The following is a 22,670-nucleotide window of genomic DNA, read 5'->3' as shown; positions in this document are numbered from 1 at the left end:
GGCTCGATGACATGAAATGGTCTTCAGTGCTGATCGGATTTGCGGAGAGACACTTTTCACCGTTTTTGGAATTTGAAATAACAGATGTTTTTCCGTGATACATTGAGAAAGACTTAAAGCCATCAAAAAGATTGGATCAGCAAGTGGAAATTTATTTGTGTCTAAATTAGGATGTGTAATTTTTACATCGCAAATTGTTTGCTGGACTCCCTCAGCATGAAATGAATCTGCTTTTATATATTTGTGCATAGTTAACTCAAAGAAAAAAAAATGGCATAATGAAGGATGTAATGTGAAGCCTTGTCTGGCAGAACAACATACGTTTGTGACAATGGACTTTTACCGGGGGGGACTCGGCTCCTTTAACTGGATTAGCACTCTGTCTGTCACTCACGCTGCACTATGTTAATGTTTGCAATCTCCCTCCGCTCGGCCAGAATCCCCCCTCGTACCAGCCCGGTGCCAAGACAAGTGTTTACACGCAGCTGTAGCGAAAGGCAATTTGGGATGCTCGCCGTAGCAACATCCCCAACCATTAAATAAAGCTCATTTTCTATGTTATCACCTGCAACAAGAGCCAGGCCCACTCCAGTGAAAAAATGAAGCTTGCTCCTCTACACTTCTGGCAGAGATCACCTCCGCTGGGCAGCTTCCTTTTCATCCGCTGAGCTGCACGTTAAAAATGTGCCTTCTTTTTTAATCTTTTTTTTTAATAGGCACCTTAGGTTACAGGGGTAGGATTAGGAATGATGACCTTTCGGGGGGGGAGGGGTGAGGGTAGGACAGGAGATCTATGCCAATGACCATCCCAGTTACTCTCTTACAGGCAGTTTAGCTCTCATTATTTACATTTATTAATAAATTTTCTCTAAAGTAACTTCCAATGAACTCTATGTAGTGTTATCAGCCCACATACCTTATTCACCGAGGTGACGTACACTGCTAGATACACTACTTGCAATGGGTCACTCATCCATACATCAGTGGAACACACACACACTCTCTCTGTCACTCACACTATGGGTGAACCTGAACAGTATGTCTTTGGACTATGGGAGGAAACCAGAGCACCCAGAGGAAACCCTCACAGATCAAGTGGAGATCGAACCTATGTCCTCTCACACCACCTATGTGCCGTGAGACAGCAGCGCTACTCACTGTGCCACCCATGGGTGGTTGTCTGTGTGAGTGTGATCTCTGTGTTGCATGTACAGGAAGTCAGTGACAAATGAACAGAGCGTGGAAAAAACGTCGAGCAAAACGTAAGCCACGCTTCATTTGATTATTCTTTTTCAACGCTTTTTCAAAGAGCAATTGAATCCTGTGCCGAGGTTTTCTGTTGCATATTCATTTTTTTATGTCAGGAAGAGAACAAAAGCTTCATCAATATTGTTTTTGTACTTAAAACAGAGTTCATTAAAGGGAGAAGGCAATGAAAATGAGCTTTATCTGGCTTTCACAGAATGCCCCTTAAACCGCATGCAGAGGTGAGCCCTTTTTGATGTGGTCCACGACTAAAGATGCGTGGAATGGCAACAGCCACAGGAGGAGATCAACAAGGGCCATGGAAATGCAATTATGATAATTTGACGACCGCAGGTTGGCCCCAATATTTGGTCTACATCTGAATACTGGGTATTGAGTAAAAAATTTTACATCTTTGCCATTCTCATTAAACCATGTAATCTTTGCTGTCATTACCATTGTCCATTCATCGTTTCGAGCGAGAAACTGCAGGGCTCGGTGTTGGCGCCCATGGGGTTGTGGGTCTGGGGAATAACATTTGACCCAGCTAACCCCTTTAGATCAACAAAAAGCTACATGCCAAAATGTGTCTCTGAGTAACTAGAACAGGGATATCTTGCTCATCAATTTTTCTCACGCCTTGGAAAGGGAAGATGATTAACATTAGAAGACAGTGAACGAAGACAGTAAAATAAGATTTGGTCACTATGGATCGAGCCAGGAGCTGATGCTCTCTCCCTCCTGATCACATGCAAAAATAAATCTGAAGTCTGGCTCGGCACTTAATCGATACGAACTCAAACATCCGTCATTAGCTGATCTCACAGCACCACTGCACTCAAGTCTCTTTGGCCCCCAGTGCAATAATCCCTAATTGGTGTCAATGCAAGTTACGGGAGTTCTGCAGGAATGAGTGTTCGGTTTGTTTTTCCTTTTCTATTGCATCTACATTCCTAATAGCTATTTCTTTTCTTTTGTACAGCTGTATTTAGAGCTCATCGAACTTCAACCAGCAAATCAATTGTGCTGATCAATGACAAACTATTCAGTTGCCATTAAAAATTAAAGGGTTAGAGACTGAGCAAAGAAAAGGGGCCAGTAAGACAATGAAATAACCATTTCAAGTGTTTATGAATAATTTGCTGGGGCAACATATTTGTAGAGCAAGTAGTCATGGTGTTGACGGTGGGATTGGATGTGAATTCAAGTCCAGTTCGGTCTGTGTGGAGTTTGCAGGCTCTGCCTGTGTGTGCATGGGTTTCTTGAAGGTACTTTGCTTTCCTCCCTCATTTCTGATCTATGTGGTTCCAGTGAACTGGGAACCCTAAATTGCCCTTAGGATGTGAGTCATTGCGTGACTCTGATTGCCCTACGACAGACTCTAGCCTTATCCAGGGTGTACCTTGCTTTATGCTCTGTGCTTCCTGGAATAAGCCATCCCACACAGTGAGCTTCTCTTTTGAAAAACCTTCAGTTTCTCTGGTCTGAGCTTGACTCTGTGTTTTTGAAGAACCACAAGGATCCTTGAATAGGGTCTTCAAGAGATTTTGCTAATCAGAGAACGTCACTCAGATGAGGAATTTTGACGCTGGTCACATAGTCCAAAAGGGATCCTCATCCACTCATACAATCCCCACAGTGTGAAAAGTGTCTTAAGGTCAAGATCCTTCGGTCATAAAGCTTTGGTGATAAACACTTGCTTGGTCCAAGACTGAAAACCAAGTGTAGCCCCCAAGAGTATCCATGAGGTTTTGTATCCAGGGTAGGGAGTTCCGTCTACTGATTGAGCAAGTGGTATTCAACATACAGCCCGAGTGCCATCCTTTTTCTGGACACGTACAGCTGGTGCTTAGATTTAACGATCCATCCCTGCAACTGGCAATGGCCTGATACTTTCATCAGCTTTATCACCAGTCACTTTGCACACGTCCTTCTTGATGGCCCACACCAGTCTCTTCCTCTCCTGGCTGTGCACATCACACACATCCTTATACTTCAGCTGATCATCCTCTGAGCCAGGCTCCCCTGCTTGCACCGGTCAACTGACGCTAACTAGCTGTTACACTGAGCTCTGCTGTGCTCACCTTGTGCTTCAGTGATCGGTGGATTAACCCAGCAAAGCTCAGCACACCGATCCCAGGTAGCTGCCCCCAAAAATCTGTTACAGATGATTTGTAAAGCTGTACAGACGGTCCCTGACTTACAATGGGGTTACGTTCTGCGAAATGCGTTTGATACACCTAACCTACCGAAGGTCACAGCCTACCATACATGTGACCGCCATTACGGGCTTGCAGCCGCTGCCCAGCATCGCGCGAGAGTATCGCACCGCTTATCACTTGCCCGGGAAAAAATCTAAATTCAAAATTTGAAGTACAGTTTCTACTGAATGTCTGTCTCCAACTCACCATCGTAAAGTAAAAAAATCTAAGTCGAGGAGCATCTGTATATAACGTGGGAGAGAGAGATGCTCTTCCAGACGTCCCTGCACCTTCTATTTAATAATTACATTAAACATTTCAAAGTAATCATTTACAAATCATTAAAATTAACTATTAAACATTTTCCACTGACGACGATGAAGAAACAAGGTGATAAAATATTAACATAAAATTAGCAAAACGTGAGAATTTATAAAGAACAACCTTCACACGACCTAATAAAATATTTAATATCATAATCTCAAGTTTTTTTTGAAAAAGAGAGACACGTATCATAAGATGCTAAAATTAGGTCCTCACAACAGCTGTATAACTCCCATTAAAAATTACATTAACACAAACGAAACAGGCATCTCATGAGCAAGAAGTTTTCAGCAACACACCATTTTCTTCACTTCTTTTGTTCTACAAACTCAAATTATGTTCATTAATCTTTTGGTTTATTTTGTGATGGTGAGGACCATGTTTACTGAACATTTACCTGTATATAAAAGTGGACAATGAGCGAGAGAGAGAGAGAGAGAGAGAGAGAGAGACTTTGTTCCTCGGAAATTGAGGGGGCTCAAAAACACCGACTAAGCCTTTCAAACAAACACCTTCTTGTTTATTTTCTTCCTTTTTCTTAACTGTAAATTGCTTCTACAGCAGACATGACTATTGATATGAATTTACATTTATTTGTTTAGCTGATGCTTTTCTCCAAAGTGACTTACAATGTTAATCTACATAAAACTACACACACACACACACACACACACACACACACACACACACACACACACACACACAGTCTGAAGCTGCTTGTCCCAAGCAGGGTCACGGCAAGCCAGAGCCTAACCCGGCAACGCGGGGGCACACCCAGGACAGGACGCCAGTCTGCCCCAAAGCAACCCAAGCGGGACTCAAACCCCAGACCCACTGGAGAGCAGGACTTGGGCAAACCTGCTGCACCACCACACCCCCTACATAAAACTATTGACCCATTTATACATTTGTAATTTTTACAAATACAGTAATTTTTACTGGAGCACTGTAGGGTAAGTACCTTGCTCAAGGGTACTACAGATGGAGGTCAGGTTCAAACTTACAACCTTTGGGTCCAAAGGAAACAGCGCTAACCACTACACTACCACCTGTCCCATAACACTGAAATCCAGTGTTGCAGTTCTGCCCAAGTTATTTTTTTCATATCGCAGATGTACTTCTCCAAGGCAAAATGTAATGCTGCAAACTGAGCTATTTACAATATTTACATAGATGATGTTTTTCTCCAAAGTAACTTACAATGTTAAGAGGCTTATAGTTATTTACCCACTTACACAGCTGGGTAATGTTACTGGAGCAATTCAGGGTAAGTATGTTGCTCAAGGGTACTATAGCCAGAGGTGAGGTTCAAACCTGCAACCTTTGGATCTAAAAGTAGTAGCTCTAACCACTACGCTAGCACCCATTTACAGTAAAATGCAGCTTTTACCTTTTTGTATGTCATTGGACCATTTCTGAAACATTTCAGTGATTTATATGAATAGTCTACAGCAAGGCTCTTTCCTGACAACCGACAACCGCTGCTAGCTGTAAGGAGGTAGGGGTTCATGGATCCAAGAGCATTTTATTGACAGTGATGTTGAATATCCAAACATGGAATCACAAACCAAGAAAGACATTTGACTAGAACAGAAAACTGTTAGTGAGGAGTCGCAACTGAACTGGTCATATAGGAGCAGGTCAAGAGTCTCAAGACTCTTCCCAAGATCTTCTCCCTTGTCCTCCATCCTGATTGTCTTCATGGCTGCAGGTGTGTTCATTCCACCCCCCACGTGGCCGTCCTTAGAGACACACTCAGGGAACGTTATAATAGGTAACACTTTGATCGTAGTTTTTTATTTTTTTTTCATTTTTCAAAATCCTGCATAGCAGCTAAATGGTACTTCAAAAGCGAATTTTAAACCCAGCTTTTCAACAAACACATTACATTCTTACTTAGTATAACATTTTACTAAGCTAGGAGCACATAGCTTATATACATATTTTATGTACACATTTTTAATACTTTAAAATTTCTTTTAAACTCCATATTAAAACTGAGATTGCAGTAATTCTGTTCAAAGCCCCTTACCATGGCAACAAAGAGCTTCTTTGCTGCCGGCATTTGCTATCTTGCCTGGAAGAAATATAAGCAATTGTGTACTTATCATTAATTTCATTAAAGAAATATCACTGTAAGAACTCCCTTTCAAAGTCCTGTTTAATGTAAAGTACTAAGGCAAACTGTGAAATTATTAAACAGAATTGTTGTTTTTATGCAGTCGAGCAGCTTTAATTAGAGAGCTGCTGTTTTGGCCCACGATCGTGCGGTCTTTAGGCCATCGCAGCCAACGACTTATTTCTTTCTAGCTAGTCCTAAAATATTTATTGAAACCTCATACGTACGATGGGTGACTTGGAGTTACTTTCTTTCATTAAATACATTTTGTTAATATACATTTACGTTTATTCATTTTGCTGATGGTTTTCTCCTAATGGACTTAGAATGTTAGGCTACTTACAATAAGTTTCTCATTTATACAGCTGGGTAATTTTTACTGCATCAATTCAGGGTAAGTACCATGATCAAGAGTCACAACAAAAGGGAGTCAGACCTGATAAACTCTGTGGTGAAATAGAAATGATCTCCATCAGTGTGTTTGCTTTTTGCACCCTCAGGAACTTTCAACTTTTTTTAAATTTTATTGTATATTAGACATAAACCAACCCTCTACTTCTGTGATCAATATGTCTTTCATTTATATAAAAAAAGAGGCTGGAGAAAAAATCTGCCCTAAGGCTGAAGGTGGTGCAAAGGACTGAGGTCCCTCTATATATACCGTGCTGTGAAAAAGTATTTCTTCAATATTCTCCGTTTCTTGGTTGGATCTTTTTGCGGTTTCTAGTAGTATATGAAAGGATCCTCAGAGAAAAAGCAAAACCCGAATTTCTGTGATTTCCGTACTGTGGAAGATGATGAAATGAATGTGAGAAAGTAAGGGCCCCCTAACTTAAATCTGCATAATTAAGTGGGTAATTAGAACCAACTATTCAAATACAATCAGGCCTCATTTGGGGGTATAATTTTCAAATATTCAAACTCCCACCTGAAAAGGTCAGGTTAGTAAAACATGTTCCCAGATGCACATCATGCCATGCGCAAAGGAAATTTGCCTTGCAATTAGAGGACATATGTCTGAATCCCCATACTTGTTAGAGTACCCTTGCTCAAGGTACTTACCTGATTTGCTCCAGTGAACAGTATAAATAGGTGAACAATTGTAAGGAGCTTAGTACACAGACCTTACATTCCGAGTTGCCTTGGACAAAGCGGAATAATGTTTGAGTAACACTTAGCAGGTTGTAGCCATTTGTTTGTATATTTTTTATTTGGTTAATATGGTTTTATTGACACAGCAGATTTATTTTATTGATAAAATATATAATGACATACTGTATATTAAAATATCACATTACTATTGTATTAATGATAAAAGATATGTATATCAATGTTTTTTTCATGAGTTAAAACTGTATATATTGGTTCACAGCATTCAAAAAGGCCAGTTAGTATGAAAGTAACTCAAGTTACATCGTTACTACTGTACCCACCTCTGCTCATCATCAGATCTGTGTGACCCGAACTAACCTTGTCTGGAATGACAGACACTGATTTTGTGTGTATAAACGTAATGCAAAAACACGCTGTTGGGATTTGCAGAAGCTTGCAGCAGGCTAGTAGCGCACTTTGATCAAGGCATCAGTTTTATTTTTGTGAATAAGAGACATCTAAAGGGAGTATTTAATATCGAAATATTAATCTGAATCTAAATTAATCTGTCACTGTAAAATAGGAGGTCTAAGAGGTTCAGTAATACACCTCATCGTAGCCTTTCCCCCCATCAAAAGCGAATGATTGGTTTAATGTTACAAATACATTTTTAAAAGTGCCCAGCCAATCTGAGGTATTCATTAAAATGAAATACTGGAAGTGAAACCATGATAATCTGCACCAGCATGAAAGGAAGTCAGTAATCTAACCCCAATATTGTCTTACTGACATCCCATTTAGGGAGCATAATTGCTGTAATTATTTCCACATTATCATTTATTCAAACGAGATATTATGTTTAACAGTTATGCATGAATTGGGTTCTCTTAATGTTATGGATTTATCACTATTTCACATTTAATGTATTAATTTACTTATTAACAGGTAATTATCTTTTACATTAATAGCAAATTATTTCTTTCCCATTTTGAGAAAATAAGGTAAAAGTTTTTTATTTTTTTCTAATTTTTTCCTTACTCCAGTTTGTGTTAACATCAGTGCTCTTCAGTCATTCATTGATAATTTAACCATTTGTCCAGATGTCAGAGCCTATCCCAGAAGCATAGGGCATAAGGCTGGATACACTCTAGACAGGAGGCCTGTCAATCACATACACACACTTTGGGGAAATTAGAGCTGTTGGTCTACCCAAAACATAAGGAATAGAAACCAAGCAAATGGGAGACAACATGCAAGTTCTGCACACTGAGCGGCATTTGAACCCATGTTCCTATGGGACCCCTACTTGCTGTACCATTGTGCTGCTGTTCCTCAATTAGTTTGCGTTGATTTTGCTTGAATTAAGGCATGTTGTGATAATGCATAAGGTGTTCCTCCCGTCAGGAAAGACAGACTGCCAAAATTCTTCAGAGAAGACGTGTTTATTGCAAAATGACAGGTATAAACTTTCCCCACTTTGCCAAGATATTTAAATTATGGCCAACTTCCTTGGTGGGTAACATTATAACTGTTTTGCTATTTAATAAGAAAGCACAGCTCATCTGAACAAGCTAGTTGGAGGGTTTTATATTCAGGCTGCACTGGATATGCAATATTAATTTAATATTAATATTAATTTATTAGTTAATTTAATTTTCCTCTTTCCCTCAAAGATTAGATCTGTCAGGCGCTGCTATGGAATATTAGGCAGGTCTCATGAATTCACATTGAGCGTCTTCAGCCATAACTCATTACTGATTACCTCCCTGGTATCAATAAGTCCCTTTTGCCCTTTTCGTGTGTGGTTCAATAACATGCTGTGCCACTATTTAGTGATAAAATCTGATGTAATAAAATATTAATTATAGCTGAAAGCCTGGTGAGGAATACAAAGTTAATCATAGCGCCATATAGGAATGAAAGGGCATGGAAGAAAACCGCAGTGGTGCAAAAGGGGAACCTTGCACACTGCAGATGAGGGGAAGTGTGTAGAACATTTCCCGAAGATTTAGTGCCTACTTAAAGGCCACCCATAACTTTTAGGCCTGTCAGTGTGCTGAAGTATGATCCATGCAGTGCTGTGGAAAAGTTTTTGCTCCCTTTCCAATTTTCTTGATTTCTGCAGCTTTTTCACATTAAATTTTATCAGGGTTTTTTTTTTTTTTTTTTTTTTTTTTTGCAGTTGTTGTTGTACATGAATAAAGGCCGAGTGAGGAAAAAATGAAAGCAGACTTTATTTCATGGCCTTGGTGTGGAAGATAATGAAATCATAGGTAGGAAAAAGTAATTGCCCCCTACTTTAATTGAGCAATTAAGGGAGTAATTAAAGTCAGCAGTTTGAATATAATCAGTCCTGATTTGAGCAGAGTTCTGCTGTCAGTCTTATTGAAGTCATCCATGTGTTCAGTTAAGGTTGAAAGTTTTATTTCTGAAATGCAGATGAAGAGTAAAATCTTTTTTTTTTTTTTTTTTTTTTTTTGTTTTAATAGCTCAGTTGGTTTCATCCAGCTTCTTTAGCTCAGCCTCGGCCCCGTCCAGCTTCTTTAGCAGTCTTATGCCGTTTTGTGAGCTGAGAATCCTCACCCCTCATTTGGTCCATGATGCAAACTCTTTGTTTAACAGCAAACCGGTACAGTTCAAGGCACGGGCCGCTGTCTCTTCCACTATGCCCAGGGCTGCCATTCCAGACTGTGAGCCTGGAGGTGACTTCCTTCCTTTAGTTCCTTTTTCAGCTAAGAGAGGGTTTGATCATCTTTGATGCTGCTGGACTGAGACATACCTCTTAATATGGGGGAAAGGAAAAACGGAAACTTTATTTATTTTTTTTTTCTTTAATGTTTTTTGAGTGGACCAGAAATTTGTCGGCCGTCTTTCTTTCAGGTCAAGTGAAATTTACTTTTAAGAAGAAAAAGTTAAAACGTGTAATGTGACAAGTACACTTTCTTCATAAATTTACTTGGATACAAGTAACAGAGTCAAAGTAACTTGTTACTTCGAACTTCTGTTAATGAATAGCAGAAAGGAGCTATTTGACCTTCAGGCATTTAAATAATTAAACAGTGAATGGAGTGTAGGTCTGGATCCTAGCTAAAATAATCGGTCTTGAACTGCTTGGAGGAAAAAAGGATTCTCATTGCTGGTCTTCTGGCAACATACTGTTCTGCCCACTGTGTGAGCAACGTCCAAAATATCTTGCAATTTCACTCACTACTGGTAACGTCTTGCACAAATAAGAGTCGTAGCGGTCAGGAGTGTGTCCCAGAAGCACAGTCAGGCTGGTCAGGGTACACCACATCATCTTAGAGCAGCCACTCGTTCGCTCGCATACCGTTGCACGTCACGGGCGCTTTCCGTTCTCGGTTCACCCGAAATTCATGTTTTTGAACTGCAGGCTGAGCCCGGTTCAAACCCGCACTCGGACAGCCTGGGTGCTCTGAGACTCTAATGCACTCTTGGAAATTGTACTTTAGTAAAAGTCCTTCTCCTTTTCTATTGTATCTGAAGGGGATAAATCTTTTTCATTGCTCTACCATTCAAAATCACACTTTTTTTCTCTTTGAAATATAATTTTTTTTTCTTTTTTTGGTTTGGAGGGCCAGTTGCTGAATGTCCTCTTTGACCTTTGGTACCTAACAATTTCGAAATGCTTTGAACAGGGGATTTTTAATATCGCATTTGTCGCACATACAGCACAAATGCACGCCTTCGGAAAGGTCAGGTTGCAGGGTTGTAATACCCTGGAATGCAGAACAAAAATACCGGAATTTTGTGAAGAAGCCACTGCTCCATGCTCTTTAAATCCCAGATAGATGGGATATTTCTGCTGTGCTATCTGCTGAGAAATTAGACTGTGAGCCTCCTCTGGCTGCAGGGCTTTTGCTGAATTAATTAAAGTTCACTCTTTGTGCACCTTGTCAATACAGTGGTGTCCTTTCCTCCAGTGTACGAGCCCGTTTGGTGGCTGCCCTTTTGGGCACTACTTAGCAGGCTGTGTTTATGAAGTTTTTAATTGGTGTGTTTTATGTATGCATATTAATAAACTGCTGCAGGCATACACACATCCTCACTGAAACACAACATGTTAATATTATAAGTAAAGATCTGAGAGTGGAAGAGATGCATAGAATCAGTTGTTCTTTGCTGATATTACTTATTTAGTCTTGGGGGTGTTTGGAATTTTTCCTGAGACGGTGTTAAATAGTCCCGTGCAATGATTTCTGATCATCCGTACAGGGTTTTTTTTTTTTTTTTAACGCAGCTGCAGTGGTTGTTCCCCTCCTGTTCCATCCCCAATGCTGTGTGCATTTTTCTCTAGGATTTACAGAGCTGCTTGAAAGTATATGAACCCTTGTATAAAGTATTAAACAAACATCTAAATGTTAAATCCAAAAATAAACTTATAAAATGAATAAATGACTGTGATTTACACACCTGATTCTATTCACCTAGTTGGTTTAACCAATACAGCTTGTGCTTCGCTTAAATTTTTACCTGCACTACTGCAGTTTTTCTACTACACATGACTTCCTTTGAACAATATATGGAATTAGTCATTCCACACCTATTATGTCACGTGAGGAACACTGACTCTAATGGAAATGACCATTTTGTGGTAAAACTAAGGGACACAGAGGCTTTACATACTTTCAATGCAACCACTTGCTTTTGTGTACATAGAGATGAGTTCCAGTTCAGTAGATGGCAGATTCAGTATCATATATAGAACCCAGAGAATGTAGTGCCTTGGTAACCCTCTCATTTCCCACCCCCAGTGTGTACCAGGTGGTGGTGGAGGAGGAACGACCACGACGAACCAGGGGGGCGGCAGAAATCCTGCGCTGCTACCCCGTTCCTATCCACTTCCAGAACGCCTCGCTGCTCAACTCGCCCTATTACTTCACGGCCGAGTTCCCGGTGGCAGGCCTCCAGGTACCTCAGCCCTTCAGCGTTGGCGACAACCGAACGTACGGCGGCTACTGGAACGCCCCGCTGCTCCCCCACAAGAGCTACAGCATCTACTACCAGGCCGTCAGCACCGCTAACTGGGTGAGTGTCTCCGCGCGGTCTTTTTGTACGACTCTTCTTCAAAAGGGGCAGCAGATGGTCTGCAGGTTAATGTCTTACCCTCGAAGGTCCCAGGTTCAGATCTCACCTCTTACTATGGAACCTCTGATCGCTCTCATAGCATCAACTAAATAAATGAAAGAAAATGTAAAAGCAGAGTACAGGTTAATGGCAACCAGGTACATGGCTCTCCAGAATTAAACAGAAGTCATGAAGAGTCATCTTATTGTGAGAATAGTACATTTAACCTCTCATACAGCTTTCACTTGTGTGGTTTTTGAACTAGCGAGTTTTAATTGATACAATTTGTATTATCTCTCGATTTATACCTGGAAACACCGTGCAAGCTAGCTTACGATCCAAATAAATACTTCAATGAAGTGAATCGTGACCATCGTGCAGTGAGTCTTGAGGACCGCCATGGTCACCCCTCTCACAGACCGTTGCTCCTCCAATAAACAAGGTAAAATGCGACGTAATTCGGCTTCACTTTCAGCAAGATAAACTATTACTCTGAGTGCTCCGAAAGTGGGCCACTTTAAAAGATAATTGACTGAGCGATTTCTTTCTCTAAATGACACTTTGTTAAACAACATTAGTCTTCCATTTAAACTACTTTGAGACAGGAGCCCTATAATCTCGATTGAAACGTCCTCAGCTCTTAGGTTCAATTGTGAAGAATTGTAATATCAGTGAGATGGAGTGACTGGCGCTCGCATTCCTCACAGTACTCAGTGCTGGGGTGCAATATAGTTAATTGAACCAAACTGAAGATCTAAGAGCGAAAGAAGCATCTCGCTGTCTTAATTCACTGCTGGTCCTGGTGATAGAAATCTTCAGTTTCTGAAAGTGATAAGTCAAACTGAATGGATGCGAACGGCTGCTGCGGAAATAATTTTTCCTCATGACCCATCTTTTCAGATGCTCTATCGAGAAATTATTAAATCCGGTTTACGTTCCGATTATTCCGACTGGTCTTTTACTCGACTGGTGAACCTTGCTGTGCTCGTTTATTGGAGTGCTCATTAAAAGTAGAATTAAGAGTAGAAGGATTTATAAATTTCCTGGTCAGAGGTGCATCGCTTCACCAATCCATTATTAAAAGTTACACTAATTGGAAATTAGGAGAATCGCTAATCTCCTCTTTTATATGCAAATTGGCCTTAACGAAAAGCACATTCTTGCATAAAACACGGACTAATTGGGCTGCTCAGTTAGATTGGGGTTTGATGGAATCGCAGGAACGAGACTGGAAGAGTTTTAAGGAAACCCTCAGAACTCACCTCTTTCTGTGCATTAGGCACCTTTGCATTGGGCTGCGCCGCACCACGAACTCCAGGGTCCAGAAGAGCCTCCCTTTGCTCTAAGTTTTAAAGAGGGAGGGGTGCAATTTAAACAGGAACTCGTTGAGAAGGTTCATGTCAACAGCCCCTTGCAGAGAGCAGGTGACCGTGTGTTTCAAGTCCTACAGAGAAGCCCAAGTAAGTCATTAGAAAGAGGAACTGCGGGGTCCGAACAAAGATCGCTGCTTCGCAGTGTCTGACAAAGTGGGAGGGTGTTGATTATAACAAAGATTTGGGGAAATGTTAGGTGCTCATCTCACACGGAAGAGAATGGATGTATATCTTCTGGTAGAAAACTATATGTATTTTATACCTCGCACTCTGTAAGTGTCATTATAAAGACGCCCCCCGACTTACGATGGGGTTACGTTCCGATAAACCCATTGTAAGTCAATAATATCCTAAGTTGAAAATGCATTTAATGCACCTAACCTACCGAACATCACTGCCTAGCATACATCCGATGGCCATTACAGGTTTGCCACCTTCATGCTGGGCAATTATCTTGAGTTTCTTCTCAAGAGTAATTGTCCTCTTCTCACCAGTAGCAGGAGACAGAGATAGGCCTTTCGTACACATGATGGATGCACAAAACACAACGTAGGTATGTGGGGTATTCAATAAAACGCTGGCGATGCAAAACACTGTAGAGTATCGGTTGTATGCACTAGCGACCGTGTGGCACACTGGGAGATGCGTATCGCTGCTGCTGCCAGATCACGAGAGAGTATCGTACCGCATATTGCTTGCCCGGGAAAAATATCGAAATTCAAACTAAGGTTTTTACTGAATGCATAAGGCTATCGCACCATCGTAAAGTCGAAAAATCGTAAGTCGGCCCATCGTAACCCGGAGAACGTCTCTATTGTTATGGAAGGTACTAGATGTTTGCGAGGGGAGACAGTGTGAGCCTCTTCCTAGAACTTGTTGCCTCACAGAGGTTTGTGTTCATGTATCTATATCTAAATTCATATTTTTCTTCCCTGCAACTCCTTTCAGGAAATACTATTAAAATCTGGGTGCATTATATTTTATTTGTTAAAATGATTTTCGTGAGCAGAATACCAATTACATGTTTTGCGCCTGTCTCAGAGGTGGCTGTTTAGAATCATGGTAAGTTTGTGTCGACTGCAGTCAGTGTGTACTCTGTATACGGCCCTCATTACTCTTTCATTTGCCTGCAATATAACCGTAGGCTATTTGAAGGTTTTTACACTGTTAATGTTCACATGTGGGCTAATGGAAAAAGAGACCACATATTGGCACTCAATGTTTTATTTCCAGTTGCAGTTACTGAGTTGCTCTTACTTACCTGAGCCACATCCATGTATCTAGTCTTAAATAATTTACCGAGTTCATATTTTAATTGGCCATCTTTTTAAATAATGCACAGTACAGCAGGACTGCATTTACCTTTATAAAACTGCTGGGATTCAAACAGTATTTCTACTTCGGTGCCAGACTCTTAAATATGTATTATCAGTTACAAAGGTCAGTATGCTGTTTTTCTATGGAAAAAGGGACTGGTTGGCACCGAAGTGAGACCGCACCCAGGAGCAGAGTGGATTGTTTTTCCCGCAAGGTGGATTTCTCGATCTCCCGTGATGTCGGGACGGTCAACCTCATATTCGTCTGGTCCCGCTCCCATGTCTCATCGGTGCAATCCAGAGGCGGTGTCGCCGTTTTCAGGGTACCAGACGCACCGTGGAAAAGTGTTGGGAGTCAGTCGTGGCGCCGATTAGAAGGCGATTTTAGTCAGAGGCCTTGGTTTTAGTCGGCCTTCTGTCAGCTGGAGGGGAAATAACCGTGGCCCCGTGGGGCCCCTCCAGGTGTCGAGACACTTTCCAGTGAGGAAGTTCTGTCAACCCATTGCTCCAAGGGAATGATGTGAATTCCTAGACACCATAGAAGGAGACACACAGCTGCCACATTACACTATCGCTTTCTTCCCATTTCATTCCTATTTACAGTGAAACTTCTTTCTTTCCTTTCTGATGCAGGAGACGAAAATCGATTGCGTCCGTGTCGCCACCAAAGGTAGGACTATACCCTGGCGTACGAACCACTGAAAAAATGCTGTAGCCAAATACAAAGATTTGTTCCTTGTTTGGTTTATCTTTGTTTCATTATCCTTTGTGTGTTCGTGTCTGTGAACTCACGGCTCTTTTGAATCTTTACGGTCATTTCAGCTGAGAATATTGACTTCACAGTAAAACCAGTCAGTCCTTGTAACTAAACTATAACCTCACCTTGCAGTAAGGGAATCGATGATCGTTCCTGCAGACAGCACTCGGAGGAACCAGACGCATTTTGGCTCTGATTTTTCAGCGTCCTTTAACTTGTATCTGGAAAATTTCAAAGATTTCTTGACATCTTTAAAATAATCGTCTCGGGTTTACAGCGCTGGTACATAAGTAGGAGACACACCGGCAGATGACTTTTCATGCCAGCCTGTGGCTATCGGGCTGCTGTGTGCTGCACACATTCCACCTTTGGCCTTTTGCTTCCAGGGTCTGGCTCTTAAAACAGTGACCCTCACTGCTTATGTGGCTGATGAATGAGGACATACAGATGCACACATTATCAGGCCTATAAGCATGTTTCATGAACCTTTTTCTCGTTCTCCAACGCAAATTCAGGGACAGCTGTAGTGTAGTGGTTAGAGCTGCTGCCTTTAGATCCAAATGTTGCAGGTTTGATCTCCACCTCAAGCTGTAGTTGCCTTGAACAAGGTACTTACCCTCATTTGCTCCAGTGAAATTGCCCAACTATAAATGGGTAAATAATTGTAACCTCAGCATTAAGTCACTTTGGAGAAAAGGGTTAGCTAAATGAGTAAAAGTAAATTCCCCAACTCAGATGTGCCACGCGGCAGCAGTGGGCTTTGCAAATAGCACCGCCGCAAAACATTTAATTCGGGCATCTGCAGAAACTGAAGCATTAAAATGACCGTGACTGAAACGGGGCCCAAGCAGCTGTGGGGCTGCAGAGTGTCACAAACGCAAACACGGCCGAGGCACAGCGGCACAATGGGCCTCCGCTCTGATCACACGCGGTGCTGCTTCTGAATTTAGCTGTGCACAGATGGTGCGTAATCTGTTTTCCTTACTGCACACCATCTCTCTAATAGTGCCCAGGCTGCTCTATGCAAATGAAGGATGCTTTGTTCCAAACTTTTTTTTTTTCCAGCTCAGCTTTTAGCTCCTAATCTTTACCACTTAACACTTGAATGGCACGGGGAGCAGTGTTTTAATCTGTGCGGCCCCCACCGTAGCTTCCTAAAAGCAGTTTTTGTGCACTTGTTCAATTTCATGTCAGTTGGGATTTTTTTTTTTTTTTTTTTTAAAATTGGACCCAAGCAGCATCTGTTAAATGGATCATCAGATCTCTGGGTGCCTGCAAATCAAACAACCGATCGCCATCCCCGAGGGCTTCTTTTCCTGTAAAACTGCAAATAAATAAATTAAACAAGAAAGGCAGGACTGACAAAGATCCAGATCCCTTTGAAAAAGACATTTTTAGCTTTTCTGTCGGAATTCCTTTGCAAAAGGGACCTTTCAAGAATGTGTTGCTTTATCCTGCGCACCAGGACATACTCGGTGCCATGCTGCATGGATTAAAAAAAAATGAGAGGGGCAGGTATGAGCTCTGAAGACATACTAATCACACTGGTGAACACGTTTTTTGTCCCATGGGAAAAATGTGTCTTTTCTATGTATTTTTGCATACTGAATTCAAATGTTTTCAGAATTTCTCATCACCCATTGTTTTTATGTCCCAGTATATTTACATATCATACTGTGCAGTATATTGGTACCGGAGCTATATGGGGCATTTGAAACAAAAAGTTTGCAAAACCCAGCTATTTTCATTGTTAGTCAAGTACAATAGCTTCTTTCTGAATGCACAAACCTAGATGGGTGGGTCAGTGATGAGGATGGTGAAATTTCACCAAGACATTTTGAAGCTGGAGAAACGGTACCAAGGCAGGTGGAGTCCCAGTATGTTGGCAGACTATTGCTGGACGCTGAAGAGGGATGTTCCTGAGACCAAACGTAGCCGAAAAGCATACGCTCGTACGTTTTACAAGTTTGTACATATTTTAGATGTAATAACAGCCTTATTTACGAATAAGTAATGTACACTTTTTTCAAAACTTAATTGCTTTGTAACGTTTAAATCCTGCCTGATGGAAAAAAAATTCTGAAAACAGATCTGAATTCAGCCTAAAAAGTACTATAACGCACCTATTTTAGTTCATGGGACAAAAGTTAAAATTTTCTTGGCCAGTGTCATCGGTACGTTTTGGGGGAAGTGGGACTTTCTTTGCTTCTGTATTAATTGTCACAGCGTTCCTGTTTGCTGCATCTCTGGCTTCAGGCTCTCTCTCTCTCCCTTTGCATGCTGGTCCGGAACACTTCCTTTGACCCTTAGCCGCCATTATTGCGACCCAGCTCACCACGCCCTACATCCGCATCGCGCCGGCGGCTGGCGACAACCAGCTCACAGGTCAGACCTCCTCCAAGCATCCGCTCCGTGCAGCGGGGACCCCTCGGCGGCTATGGATGTGGCTTTCGTTCCTGTCGGTGTGCAGTCCAGCCGCGCACGGAACCACTCGTTTTTACCAATTATTTTGGTGCCGTGCGTTGATTCATTAAGTCGAGGTGTTGCATGTGTGGCTGGAATGAGAACCCTCAGGATGCGGGTCCATGAGAGCTCGACTGAGGGTCCCTACGACTTCTGTCCCTGTCTTGAGTGTGTGTGTGTGTGTGTGTGTGTGTGTGTGTGCGTGCGTGTGCGTGCATACGTGCGTCAGTCTTCCTGATTCCATCAATGGCCGCAGCTCTTTACTCTGGTTCCTCACATTACAAACATTTGAGTGGCCAATTTTCCACCTTATTATTCCCAATAGCATTTTATTTGCTTATGTTTCCTAATATTTGTCTGTTGCGGCATTTATGTGCCCTACCAGGAGGATGGGTGTAAAAAAAAAAAAAGGATAAATCAGTGTAAATATGTGAACATTGAGAGCTGCTTGCGAGAAAAGTGTCAGCTAAAGGAATAAACGAAATGTAAATGTAATGAGAAGTGTTCGGCTGGAATGAAAGCCTACAGACACTGACACCCTGTGGTCCTCTAGGAGCCACACTGAAGACTTGGGGTCTGAACTGTGTCATTTGCAGACTCTGACTGGGAGGCCCAGCGGCACAATAAATTGGATTCATTGCACTGGTTCGGCAGGGAATTCAGCGGGGATTCGTGCCGGGGCCTCAGCGCGCGTGGGGCCTATGAGTAAATTGCTGGCAGCGTCGAGAGTCCCGTTGCTACTGCTGTTGGTTCGAGGTGTTACACAGCCACAGCAAGCTGCCGGGGTGGAAAAGAGAAGTGCAATACTGAGACGTGACTTTTTGTCAGGTCTTCTTGATGTCACTGTCTATTTGGCCCCGGGACGTACCGTTAAGGAACGTCAGTGTTCTCGATGACCAGCGGGACATCGCACCTCTTTGGGTGCTATTTGAATAACTATGAGTGTGGCGGGATGTGGAAAAATAGCTTATTATGGCTGAATAAGGCCTATAGAGACATGGGTTTTGTTATAAAGTTTTCCTTTCGGCCAAGTATGGTACGTTACAGGAGGACCTTTTGCCGCTCATGAACATATCTATTTTTCCAATTTAACTTACACTGCCAAACCCTGACAGTAAGTCGAATAATTTCCAATTGAATTGAAAAATTCAATTATTTTCGAATTTTTGCATTGAAAATGACCTCAAATGAAGTCTTGGTTGCTGAGGGAGCCTGGGTAGCTGCTGATGTCAAGCCTTGATGAAAAAGTGAGAGAGCTTAAATGTTGAGTCTTTGTCTTTGGAACTGATTTAACCTCACAGTGTTGAACGTTTCCATTGTGCTTTGCGCCGCACGCAGCAAAAAGTGTTTTTGTCGTTCGTTCTCAAACGGCATCCCGGACGAGCATTTCCCTTTTGTCTGCCTTAGTAATTTGTATGTAGTGCTATTTTATCTAAAGAATTCAATAGAGAAGTTCAGAGCCTCTGGATATTCAGCCAAATGCATTTATTCAATAGCTTTGTCATTTATCACACTTTTTTCTTTCCTTTGTATGTATCTGTCATTTTTCTATTGGCAGCCCCATCTATAACACCATACTGAGTGAGGAAATTACCGGATGCCTCATATGTTCCAGAGAATGTTCTAGTATTGAGATATGGGAATTCGAAGCAAAATTCAACGCGCGTATCTGTCGGTTTCAGCATTCCCTCCTGAGTTTGCAAAACATAGCCGTAACTGAGCCGTAAATGCAGCCATAGGTCGTATGTACAGGTGACCATTGTGTTTGGAGCCTGCAGTTCTGCTCACCTGTTATACTGCCTATACTGACTTAGATTTACCTTGCCCATGTGCAGTCGAATGCTGTAAAATGTTTAAGATGATGCCCGGCTAAATCTTTACGCAGCTACTTCTGTAATGTAATGCAAATGTTTGTATCTCGGGGGAAAAAAATATTACTAGGAAGGTGATCAGGAATCGTTGATATCGGGATAAAGTTTTATGCAGCTACTCGTGTGATGAACGTTGGTTCATATGGTGGAAAGAAACAAACTAACTACTTTAGAATCACACGTCTGCATCCAAGTGTCTTTCTGCTAATGTAATGAACATATCGTATTTTCTATGAGATGTGCGTCGCTCTGTAGAAAAGCATCTGATAAATGAATAAATGTAAATGTAAACCTGGAACCTCTTGAAATTTGGGACCATCTTCCATGTGTCCCTTGGCGACTGTGAATACTGTCATTACCTGATGAGTTCAATGCTGCTTACAGGTCTCAAACATCGCTGACCGGCAAGATGGTAAATCCTCATTCTGAATTCGAAAAACACGGTTTAGCTCGGTTAGGCACGTTTTGACTGCATCTCTGAACTAAGAGCCCAGCTGTGACAGTTTGGGAGGGACACCCTTATATCGGTTCCAAAAACAGCAGATGCCTCTCCGTTCAAGTGTTTGGTCTCTGGCATTTTCACCTTGAAACCGCATTGCTTTGGAAATGAGGTAGAAATAGGAGGAAATTATGGAAGTGTGTGTGCATGCGTGTGTGTTTTTCCCCGCTACTGCGGCAGCTGTTCGCTGCATTTTACAGCCCCCTTACACAGCACTTGAGACCGCAGATGAAGCCCAAGCAGGGGTCCTTGCGGAAATAGGGGACCGTCCCTTGAATAAACTTAAAAAAAAAAAAAAAATGTTATTCTGGCACATATCGGCTGCTCGTAATAAACATTGTCGCATCAGCGTATCTGCATTTATCTGAAATGTAAAGAGTGCTGGAGAAGTGGCAGAAAGCAGGTGGCTAAATGGCTGGTGGAGTAAAACATTTATTGCTCATTGCAAAGCACAGTTTGTCTTAAATATGCTCGTGCCAAGACAGGGCATGTAATGATGGAGTCCTGGCCAGAACAAAATGCCATCAATGTGTGTTCAGAAGTGTTCTGCAGTTCAGGATCATCCATCCAACAGGACGGATGAACTGATTGATGAGCACCTTTCCGCTCCCAGCCCTTCTCGTCTTTCATTGGGATGCGGATGTTCTGGATCCGTGCAGGGCTGAGCTATTTTTCCACAGGAAGCAACACTCACAGAAGTTACCCTTGTAAACAAGAGATAAATACAGCCCCCCCCCACTCTGTACCTCTGTCACAGTGTTTACCGCACTGGATCACCTTGGTGGATGATGGATGTTGTCAGACTTTGATCAAAAAGTGCCTGGTGGGCTGGCAAAATGGATTGTTGGCCGAGCTTAAGGGCCGTCTGTGCCATTTTTCATTCCCAAACTCATGTGGTGCAGGGAAATGGATATTTCATTGGGCAGCCGGTAGACATGCCATCCCATTATACAGTAAACAGCCAGAGCAAAGTCCTTTCATTTCAAGGAGGGAAGCCTTTGGGCTGAAACATCGGTCGCTGCCACATGTGAGCTATCTCGTTCTAGCAGATATTGAGCGCGTGTCCCCGCCGCTGCGCGGGCACGTCGCCGCCCACTTTGCGCATGAATTGCTCCGACTGAGATTCTTCTCATTGTCACTCGTCGTGCATGACCCACATTCGAACATCCACAGGCGACCGAAAACAGAAATTGTCGGAAGTGCTTTGCGACGCACGGCGAATTAGTTCAAATCGCTCTTTCGTTTTGTGTTCCAGACTTGGGCAAGGTGAGGACAGGAAACGAGCTGAATGTGCCATGTGAGGACGCCAGTAGGAGACAGATGACCAGTCGTTACGTGGTGCATTCGCGTGTACGATGGGCCATCGGTGGCAGTTTGTCCAAGTTCTCATAGGGAAGCACAAAGCAACAAAATGCTGAATATTCGCTCAAATTGATGGTCTTCTGGATGTACCGTGGTCTGTGTCATTGTCATGATTCCATCCAATGAAATTGAAATTGCCCAGTTCTTTAATTACTGATTAATTCAACTCAGTCCACAAGTCTTTAAGGGTGAGCAAAGTGGACATGAAGATGCAACGATAGTCTCGTTTCACGGTGAACGCAAGGTACTCCAGACAGTGCTGCGCAACTCAAAGGTCATGTAGAATGGCCTTCAGGTCCTTCAAGGAAAAACGGTGAAAGTGGCCTGTTGGAAACTCCATGTTGACCGCAGGGGCAGCCACACGGAAACCAGATGCCGTGGAGCCCGAGAAGCAGACGGACCACACGGTGAAGATTGCCGGAGTTATCGCTGGTATCCTGCTCTTCGTCATCATCTTCCTCGGCGTGGTGCTGCTTATGAAGAAGAGGTAAGACCTGCTGTCCTTTACACCGCTACAGCATGGTTCACTATGAATACACTATTTAATTTTGATATCATGGCCACATTGCTGAAATGACAAACTAAATATCTGAACAAATATATTAGTGATTGTTAGGAAAATGATTTTGCTTCTGTTCCGTAACAATATAGGTGATTCACCAGTAAATTTTTTTTTATTGTATTTTTATTTAAAGATTTTTTTTTTGAAAAATCACAATTTTCAACTGAGCTGCCACCTTTTTAATACTTGTAAATTAGGTCCTCAAATTTCCCCTGAATAGGTAAACTATTAAAATTGAATGGGTTCCATTTTCAGTCTGAAAAATTAATACAGCCAGGGGTCTATATCCTGTAATAATTGCACAGTGATTACAGTTTTTTTAATCTCTTGTCAAAATGATCCAGCATGAAAGACGTACTTTTGCAATAAGGTACATGGTAACACAAACAACATGAACTGAA

At 42.0% G+C, this 22,670-nt stretch overlaps 1 protein-coding gene across 5 annotated transcripts in view; it reads left to right on the top strand.

Moving 5' to 3' along the window:
• LOC108927609 (receptor-type tyrosine-protein phosphatase mu-like) overlaps positions 1-22,670 on the top strand; it is a 194,993-nt gene that overhangs the window by 107,274 nt on the left and 65,049 nt on the right. For all 5 annotated transcript variants that reach the window (XM_029246317.1, XM_029246315.1, XM_029246316.1 and 2 more), the window contains exons 12-15: positions 11,754-12,027; positions 15,389-15,425; positions 17,823-17,897; positions 22,059-22,194. In XM_029246317.1, the coding sequence (XP_029102150.1) occupies positions 11,754-12,027; positions 15,389-15,425; positions 17,823-17,897; positions 22,059-22,194 (522 nt within the window). The remainder of the gene's footprint in view (positions 1-11,753; positions 12,028-15,388; positions 15,426-17,822; positions 17,898-22,058; positions 22,195-22,670) is intronic.

The sequence above is a fragment of the Scleropages formosus genome, chromosome 19 (assembly GCF_900964775.1).
Source record: "Scleropages formosus chromosome 19, fSclFor1.1, whole genome shotgun sequence".
In the NCBI taxonomy this organism is placed as follows: domain Eukaryota; kingdom Metazoa; phylum Chordata; class Actinopteri; order Osteoglossiformes; family Osteoglossidae; genus Scleropages; species Scleropages formosus.
The sequence above is the reverse complement of the archived record's forward strand: the minus strand, read 5'-3'. Positions and strand labels throughout refer to the sequence as shown.